The sequence below is a fragment of the Penaeus japonicus genome, unplaced genomic scaffold (assembly GCF_977035675.1).
Source record: "Penaeus japonicus unplaced genomic scaffold, GWHDUDI00000001_assembly GWHDUDI00000030, whole genome shotgun sequence".
NCBI classification, from domain to species: Eukaryota; Metazoa; Arthropoda; class Malacostraca; order Decapoda; family Penaeidae; genus Penaeus; species Penaeus japonicus.
Window position 1 is genome coordinate 14,457,257 of NW_028234432.1, and position 10,000 is coordinate 14,467,256.

General features: G+C 42.9%; 1 protein-coding gene across 2 annotated transcripts in view; it reads right to left on the minus strand.

Annotated features, from left to right (window-relative positions):
- LOC122254875 (uncharacterized) overlaps positions 1 to 9,007 on the minus strand; it is a 10,706-nt gene extending 1,699 nt beyond the window's left edge. The window contains exons 1-3 of one of the 2 annotated variants that reach the window (XM_043018738.2): positions 8,907 to 9,007; positions 5,821 to 6,314; positions 1 to 26 (exon numbers count right to left, since the gene is read on the minus strand). The exon at positions 1 to 26 is cut by the window's left edge and continues 1,699 nt beyond it. In XM_043018738.2, coding sequence (XP_042874672.1) covers positions 1 to 26; positions 5,821 to 6,314 — 520 coding nt within the window. In that variant the 5' untranslated portion in view covers positions 8,907 to 9,007. Of the gene's footprint in view, positions 27 to 5,820; positions 6,315 to 6,824; positions 6,949 to 8,906 lie in introns of those variants that run through there. The other variant, XM_043018737.2, reaches the window with a different exon arrangement.
- Positions 9,008 to 10,000: the final 993 nt, after the last annotated feature.

Sequence of the window (10,000 nt, forward strand, 5' to 3'; positions counted from 1 at the left end):
CCTCAGGGACCAGGGGCTCCATCAAGCTGCAAAGGATAAGGAGACAGGAACGGGGTAAGGAGACGTCGTTCGGTCATTCGTCAGTCAGAATCAGAGAAAAGTAAAGTTAGTCGCAGGTCAGTGTCGTTAGTCAGCGACATGATTAGTAGAATAATGTTCATATAAAGTTTGCGGTCTTGTTTCATTTCCTTTAGTCACCTTTGGAGAAACTTTGTCCAAAAGAAAAGAAAAAGTCTCACCATGATAAATCAGAGGAAAGTCGAAATCAAAACCATTAAGAAGTAATTGTCTGATCCATGTTCACAGTCCGAGAAAAAACGTGCGATCAGGATGGAAAAAAACGAAAGAAAAAGACCAAGAAAATCACGTTTAAATTTCAAGTTCATGAAGAGTAAAAGTTGGGTTGTTGTGCTTTTCTTCCAGAACTTTCCAACCGTCTCAAACTGGTTATTCTGGTTGAGATTACGTTGCATTTTTTTCCTTCCTTATTTACCTTTCAAAGTTGCGTCATAGCATCGGGTTTTATCACCTCAGGTGTTCCCCATTCAGTTCCAAGAGGAACAGCGATGCTATTGTTATTATCTAAGTTTTGATCGGTTATTCAACTCTTTCTTATCGTCTGCATAGAACAACAATGTCAAAAGCTAATAAGATAGTAATTCCCGCTGTGTGAATGCGAACTGTATGAAATTACACGTGAAAGAATGCATAATTGCCCATCTTGTTTCCGGTAACATTCAAAGTCTCTTCCCATGACAAAAGATGACTCATGAGAGTTCAATTACTGAATTTCTTTCATGAATGTTTATATGGAAGTTGTATCCCCCCACCCTGTTTTTCGTTCAGGTATGTAGGCACAAATGCGTGACCGGTCATTAGAACAAAGTTCACTCAAGCGGTACAGTGTAAACAACGTGAACGCGGCCACACCCTCCCGTGCGCGCGCAGGTGCCCGCCGCAAATGTATGTCGCGCCCCCCTCCCTCCTCCCCCCCTCCCCCGCGGCGGAGGGAATTGTGTCGCCGAGACAAGCGCTGCCAGGCAAATTATGGCTGGGGGGCGATAACATCTTGTTGAGGGCTATTGGGGACGCTATGATGACGGGCGTTATTTCTTTCGACCACATGGGCGTAAGGCATTTTCCGGGAGGACTTTGTCAAAATCTCTCACGGGAGGAGAAAGTCTAAAAAGAGATCGGTCGCTGGGAGTCCGGTGTTGACGATGGTCATCCGGAGGGAACGAGCCTAACCTAATAACTCTATTGGATGATTAGGGTTATGGCCTAAATAGCTCGCATTAGCAAGAGGGAGAAAATTTCTCAGGGGAGCGGGGGCTGGACGAAATTTAACCTAATTCTGTATGATCCAGTCAATTTACCTTCGGGGCAACTTGTAAACCTTTACCGAGGCACGAGGACCTACCGGAGGCCTAGCCTAGATTCCTCACAATAGCGGTCTCTCATAGGAAGCGCTGCGGGCCTTCCCAAGGGGATTCCTGGCCTCTGCAATCAAGCTGTACCGCGGGCAACTTGCGACCGCCATTATGAGATGATTGGGCCTAAGATCCGAATCAGTTATGTTCTTTTTTTTTTTAGCTACTTTTTGTGTGAATGTCGAATGATCAACTGCGGTTGTCTGATTGACTAGCATGGGAAAAGAATGTTGAAAAGAGCATATTTTCAATGATGAACGAATGTTTAAACGAGCATTTAAACTCAGAATCCGATGATCGATGAGAAAAAAGAGCATCCCGATGCGTCGATCCGAAAGGACTCAAAAAATGGTGTTAAGAGGACGCGTGACGAGCCAGTTTTCCCCAGCTGATGCCAGTGTCACTAAGAGTCACCTGTAAATGTGATGTTCATAACTGTGACAGTGATTTACCGATGGTACTTTCAAGCAGACGAAAACGCGTGTCATGCCATAAGTCACCAACACGCGGCGGGGTTGAGGACGTAACAAAAATCTCTCTTTCTCTTTCTCTCTCTTCCTCGTGAGAGAGAGAGAGAGAGAGAGAGAGAAAAGAAAAGGCCGTATTTCTAAATCTCATCTTGAAAACGACTCCATCCATCACAGTCAGGCACTGATGGGAATTTTCACGCGGGATTCTCTTTCTCCGTCAGATGTTGAGAGAATCTTTATTTTTTCGTCCTCCATTATTGGCCAAAGAGGCCGGCAAATGGCGGATCATCTCGGCAAACTTCTGTTGCGAGATTTCTCTGTACCGTTGCTCCGTCCAGACGCAGATGTTATGCAGTCGTTTTTTTTTCTCTCTCTCTTTCTTTTTTAGGAAGCAACGGTAATCGGCGAAAGATAAATCTTACGGCTTATTTATAATCATGAAACGAGAAAGAGAGAGAGAAAAGAGCAAAACATAACTTCATATTGCAAATTACACGTTTTCCTTGATGAGATGTGTCTATCATTTACGAACAGACGACAGAGAGATAACTGTTAGTGAATGATTCTAAATCCGCGGACGCAAGAAGGATGATCGACCCGCGAGGAAATCCGGCGTACGAATGTAACTGTTCAGAATAAAAGCATTGACGGAAACGACCCTAAATAGTCCACTGACTGAGATGAAGGAGAAAGAGAGAGAGAAAGAGAGGGAGAAAGAGAGGGAGAGGGAGAGGGAGAGGGAGAGGGAGAGGGAGAGAGAGGGAGAGGGAGAGGGAGGGAGAGAGAGAGAGAGGGAGAGGGAGAGGGAGAGGGAGAGGGAGAGGGAGAGGGAGAGAGAGAGGGAGAGGGAGAGGGAGAGGGAGAGGGAGGGAGAGAGAGAGAGAGAGGGGGGAGAGGGAAGAGGAGAGGGAGAGGAGAAGGGGAGAGGAGGAGAGGAAGAGAGAGAGAGAGAGAGAGAGAGAGAGAGAGAGAGAGAGAGAGAGAGAGAGAGAGAGAGAGAGAGAGAGAGAGAGAGAGAAAGAGCAACATCATGGTCTCATCTTCCTATCTCTCTCTCTCCCACCACTCTTCCCTCCTCTTTTCCTCCTCATCCTCAGAGACACAGCATCATGAGGTTGCTCTAACTGTCAGTGGTTAACCTCGACCAACGCTTGAATGGCAGTTCGCAGTTCTCATGTCTCGGAAATAATATTTTCCTCCTCAAGAATCAACACAACTTTTATTGACTTTTTGTTTGTTTTTGTTTTCGTTTAAATGCAAAACGTCTTCTAAATGAACGGTAGAATAAATTGAATAATGACTTATCAAGAATGGCATATTAATTCTTCCTTCCGTATATTCACGCCTAATTAAGTTGATTGGATTAAATGATTATTTTTTGTATCCGACTCGGTAGTGATTGCGTAACGGGCTGCGGTGTGGCAGCCGGGCGGTTACACCAACAAACTTAATGGACGCCTAACCATAACAGTGTGGGTCTTTGTGATTACTGTAACTTCTTTTATTTTTTTATTGCAATCTTTAGGAAGTACGACTTGGTTTTGAAAATTGGGCTTAAAATTGTGAAAGATGATAAGTAGTTTTATAAATAGTTAGCTAAAAATAGGACTTGATAACGAGAGAAGCGATTTATGAAGGCGATATTCCCGTCGCATTTGGCATGTTGATGAACAATAGCCCTGTAATTAACAAGATTATATCCTTGAAAGACGAAAACAAAAGAAATAATACTCCATCGACCTCTCCAAAAAAAGTCTACAAAACGAAAAGAAAAAAAGAAAAAAAAGAAAGAAAAACCGAGACAACTTCTTAAAGCCTGGAACACGCTGCCACGGGACTTCCGGTCTTTGTAGCCTTAACTGTGAAATAAGTCACTGACCCAAAAATTGCAGTGTAGTCAAGGTTAAAAGGGTAGTCTTAACTGGAGGTCAAGTGCACTAGGTCACCCTGTCTACCTCAAGCTATTGTTTTAGTAAGCGTGTTGTGTCGCCGCAAAGAGATTTTTTTTTTTACTGTGTGTGTCTGCCGGGATGTCACTAAGGTTGTTTTGTCAGTTTCTGTGGGTCATTGTGTGGATGATTGTCAGTTATCAAGTCGTCTTTGTATAGAAATAATGTTAGCTTAGTCTGTGTAAACAACCTTATGGGTCTCTGTCTGGTTAAAGTATATGTGATGTCAGTCAACGATTAATCAAATCCTGTTTTTGTGAATCAATTGTCTCAGGTGATTAGTATTTTTTTTTGTGCATGTGTTAGCTAGATAGGGTGTGCGTGTAAAAATGTATGATGTCAGAGTTTGCTGAAATAGTAATGCCATTAGTTTATCTTTCATGTAGTCGGTATGAAGAGCTAGTCAATAAGAGTGTCAGTGAATAATGTCAGTCCTTATAGTGCATGAATATACTGTGTCAGTCAGTCCTTGCAAAGTCAACTTGTGTTGTTCATCAGCACTTTTCAGTTGAATGCCATTTACTTTTTGAAGTTATGCTGTCTCTTGTTCAGAATATGAAAGTCACAATGTCTATCATCAGTCTTAGAATCCACAGTGTCTTTCAGTAAAAGCCTGCAGTCAAAGTCAAATGTCATCCAATGATAATGCAATGTCATGATATGATGTCATGAGTTTTATCTTCAAAACCGTTTTTTTCCTCAGATCATTGCATGCTACTGCAGATGAACAATAACTAGTCCTGTCAAAAGGTCAGCAAAGCAAGGGTCACAGGTCATAGTGTCATGTCAAGTATCGTGTGCAGTAAGTCGAAGTCAAGTGTCTGAGTGACCTAGCGTTCTCGTGCGCTTAGATAGGGAAGGGGAAGAGAGGTGGTGGGTGGAAGCAAGCGGAGTACAGGTCGGCAGGTTGCATCGTTTTACCGATTTGTCCCTTCGATTTACGATCACGAGAGAGTCAAGTTCGTTTGTGAATGTTGATTTCAAGAATCGATGTCAAGTTGGCTGTTCCAGGGAATGGTCGTCAAAGGCTGTCTCGGGTTTTCGATTAATGTCAATAGTTAAAATTACCCAAGGCTGTGTTGATTAGCCCTGTCAAAGGCTCTAGTATTGAGTTACAGTCCGGAAACTATTCAGGAAGTTACCACGTCGGGTCAGTACTGAAGTCACGTTTGAAGTTTTGAAAGTCGAGGTTCGTTATCAGTCAGTGAAGTCAGAAATCAGCCGAGGGTCAGTCAGATACGCCACAAGGTCTAATAGTTACAGGATTTGAGGTCTAGTAGTTCTACTATCTTTCTAACGTTTGATACCGATCAAACTATTCAATTTATACTTGAGTTTCTAGTGATACAAATTGATTTCATCAGTTATCATTACTCTAAAGTAAGTCTAAGTCTCCTTTTTCACTGCAGAATGAAGCTGCAAGCCCGGCGAAATGAGGGCAGTAAGTCAGCATTTGAATAACAATGGCGTTCGCATGCTTATCAATCACGCTTCCATGATCACGACTCATGAATTTAACAAAGCGTCGAGAGAAGTCACGTCATGGCACATAAAACTTTATATAGCATTAGGAGTAATAAGAGCAAGGGCGTGTCTAGTCAGTGACAGAATTTAAGAGGGAACTGATGTCATGTCAGATGACGATTGTCAGTTGAGGCAGCAGGCCGTGACTCGCGAGTCATGCACTGGGAGTCGAGGAGTCATGAATGCGGTCATGGTGAGCTATGGCTGTGACGGATGAGATCGCTATCGTGAGAATTATTTGATGGGAATGATATCTACTGACTGGTCTCCTGGGAGTTAAAGTTATCGGGACTAGGCTCTCAAATGGCCGAAGGTTATTTGCTGAACGGGATTGACTAGATTAATGCAACATTAATTACGAATAACGCGTGGATGTTCTGCATGAAAGATGTCGGTCAGAGTTATGAGTAAAAGGTCAGTCACGTAGAGGTCCGTCATGTAACATACCCGAGGACGAAGTCCTTGCCCTTGAGGTCCTTGGAGTAGGCGCCCATCTCGCAGATGGTCCTCTTGAGGCACTGCTCGTTCTCGAAGGCGTTGAGGTAGATGTAGAAGACGCGCTCGATCTCGTCATGGAGCTGATCCATGAGGGCGGGCTCCTGGGTCTCGGTGCTGAGGGCCCTTCCGGTGGTGAGGGTGAAGGTGAGGGAGGAGAGCAGCAGGAGCAGGCCGCCGAGGATGAGCAGAGGCAGGATGATGGCGGTGAAGATGTCGAAGTCGCCTGAGGCAGCGCCGGTCTCGCCGTACTCCTGGACGGGGTAGTAGTAGTAGTAGAGGTTGCCCTGGGAGCCGCCGTCGTAGGAGGGGGCGGGGGCGGGGGCGGCGGGGGCAGCGTACGAGGAGGAGGTGTCGCGGGCCTGGATCACGGGACCCTCGCGCTTCTCCACCGAGGCGGCGCAGGCCACGCCCACCAGAGCCACGAACAGGATCTTGGTCATCATCTGAGGGAGGAAGGAACGCCCTTAGGATTTGGGAAGAATGCCGTTATCCCTAAATTACATGCAGCCGACGCCGCAATAAATAATTTTCCCTGTTATTTGAATTACTTATTACTGCTTGATAAGAATTGCATGATAACTACAACTACCCATGAATAACAATGTTATCGGCATTACGGAATCTGGATATTCAGATTAGATACGTTACTAATGATACGTGAATTTTAGCTTTACTTTGAAAACTCTGAAAGTTCAAAATCTATTTATAGTCCCCAAACATCATAAATGATAATAATTAAATAATATATGTCAAGCCCATTAACTATATATCACAAATCTGAAAACACATTCGGTCATAAACAAATCCTAAAAGATAAACGTATCTAATCGCCAATATCCACATATATAAAAAGAAACCCACAAGCTACCAAAAAAAAAAAAAAAAAAAAAAAAAATCCCAGTTAAGCACAACCTGTCCTCAGAAACACGTTTCTCAAAATCCAGTTTACATACACTAGGAAAAAAACGGTTTCCCCTGAGGCGATTCGGAACGAAAAGAAGCTCCTCACTCGTCGACGTCTATAGAGGTACTGATTCTAACCAGCCTCGAGCCGGCTTATATATAGTTTACGCCGCCAGCAGAAAAGTCGGACCATGGGATAACTTTAAGAGGAATTTTTTTTACAGTATTGTATAATGACTTTAGCAAAGATAAGGGGAGTATTATTAATTATATGATGAATGTATGAATCATATATCAATGAGCGGAAAGAGGTTTAAAGGGGAACCGGAACTAAAGAGGAAGCAAACACAAAAACAATGTAATAAAAATTGACATAATAACATTCAGTAACAATAGGGGAAGCATATGAGGCGCTGACCACCTTATTGCATGTAACTTTCATGTGGTCGGCGAAACCCACACGACAGAACTCATGGCGCGTGCATGGCATAACGGGTCTCGTATTATATAGGTTTGTGGCTACGACCTGTTCCTCCTCTCCCGGGCCCTACCCCTTCCCCCACCCCTACACCCTTCCTTTCCCTCATGGACCCTTAACCCTCCCTCCCTCCCCCCTCTCCTTGCCATCACATGCTGGGTAGCGGGGGTGACTAAATAAGAAACCCGAGGCTTCTTTGTTCAATATCCCTTGAATACAGATCATTATGCAAATTACCAAAGAGTTTTCTACGCTCGATATTATTCAACTCAGATAGTGATTTGACTGTATATGTCCGATGGAGAAACGATATTGCACCCGCCGTATTAATACCAAGTACTATGCTATTGGTGTCTGACTGGCTTTCACCTCATACATAAATTCGTATTGACTCGATGTAACTGGAAATGCTAGGATGGAAATCAGTCTAATCATTCCTTCTCTCCGCAAGAAACACGTATTGATACTCAACTTGTGCAATATTACAACATTCAACATGATAGCCCCTCAAAAAACGAGAGAGAAAAAAAGTTGTTTTATGATCTAACAACCTCGATGATTATAGTCTTTGAGGAAGTAAGCTGGACTGAGTGCTGTGATCATAACATAACGGACCGGTTTGCTGCGTTCGCCCTTGAAAAAAAAGAAAAAAAAATTGTTGACATTTTGGCCGTAAATCTTGGAGATCCACCGCCAGATGGCAAGCGCGGAAAGTGAGGTGGGTGTGTCGTGTGTTATGTGCGTGTGTGGTGTGCTTGTGTGATGTGTGGTGTACTTGTGTGATGTGATGACGTGTCGTGTGTTTGTGTGTGATGCGATGATGTGATGTACGCTTGTGGCGTGCTTGTGTGATGAAGTTATGGGATGTGTATGTCATGTGCTTGTGTGTGATGCAATTATGTGATGTGCTCTTGTGGTATGCTTGTGTGGTGTACGGATGTGATGTGATTTTGTGGTGTATATTTGTGATGTGCGTGTGTGTGTGGAGGGGCGTGTTTGGTGTGCCCACGTGCTTCCAGACCCTCCCCCCCTTCTACCACCCCAATGGCGAATAGCTTTTTTTTGTATGAAATGAGCAGGTCTGTGCGTGGGATGGTCGTAGAGCGGTGCTTACGTTAATGTTATTTTGGATAGTGCGTTTAATATATTTTAAATCTTAAATATAATTTGTGGAAATGTGACCAATGCGTTCATGACTAAAGTATTAATCTGATGTACGATTTATATCAAGATGAGAAATTTTGATATTATAGTTTTCCTTGTGATCATCAAGCATTATTAAATGTTCATTACTATGAAATTTTCCTTTAAGTGTCTTAGGAATATAATCCATAATATACAAAGTCTAACATTGCTCAGACATGAATACACAATATATATGGCAAAAAAAAGTTGGCTCATTCAAGAACAATCCCACTTCACCACGACTGCACCATACAATGCCGGTCACGTGTTGTTATGATTTTTTTTTCCTTCACCAGAGAACACTACAGCAAGTCGACGAGAATAATCCGTGGCACCGAAAACGATAAGTCCAGCGCTTTGGCACTTTGGCCATGTTTGGATCACTCGCTGGCGCCGCGTTGAAGTTTCCACCGCTGAGCGCACCGTATACAAACACCACACGCTTTTGTTGTCAGGCTACACTCCTCACCTTGTTGGGTTTTGTTCTGTTAGCTACTGTTAGTCAGTGGCGTGATTGGACTTGAATGTACTTTTTTCAATGGCATCACTCACTATATACTCGGTCGTCACTGTGGGTGGAGCCTAGGACGTGACGTCACCATCTCTGTTATGATTTCTCACGAGTTGTCGAGTCGCGGTTATTTTTGGTATGAATGATGAGTAATAAAAGCTATTTAGCAACTAGTAACAGCGTCATACTATTTACAGAATGATACGCCAATCTCTTTACCATAGTTACGATAAAATCAACCAAAAATAATAAGAAAACATATTCCACAAATATTCGTTCATGGCAACTGCTCGCCGTAACACCGAACAGAAGGGAATGTGAGCATTACCTGTGTGTCTCTTTTTTTTTTTTTTTTTTTTTCTTTTTTTCCTTAGCCAACTGCCAGCGATCCACTTCTTCCAACCACTCTCGTCTAACATTACTAGAGAACCATAAAATGTAAACCCATATAACAACCAGGACCGAAGAAAAGGTTTTCCGGTGATATCAGCTTTGATTATAATCTTATGTATCATCTTTATTTAACATTGTGTATCATCTTACTGCATCTTCTGAGTATAACAAGATGTATTGAGCACCTTGCCATATTGGAGCGAGAGAGAGAAAAATATTGTCAAAAAGTGTTATGATCAGGGGGGGTCTGTCACTCACTCGCCCTTATGGACTCTTGTTATAGGGGTGTTTCCCATCGTTAGCTTGTAGAATTCGGACACTGTCTCTGTTTCTCTTTCTTTTGGTATCTGTTCCTCTTTCTTTTCCTCTCTCTATCTCTCTTTTTCTTGTTCTCTCGCGCGCTCTCTCTCTCCGTCTGACTTTCTCTCTTTCTCTCTCTCTCTCTTTCTTGCTCTTTCTCTCTATCTCTCTCTTTCGCTCTATCTCTCTATCTCTCTTCTTTGTTCTCTCTCTCCTTCTCTCTTTCTTTTTTTCCCTACTTCTGTCTTTCCATTATTATATCTAACTAAGTATTTATATACATATCTACCTATGCATACATATCTAAATTTCTAATAAATTTTCTTTTTTTCTTTCTATCCATCTCTTCATTAATATAT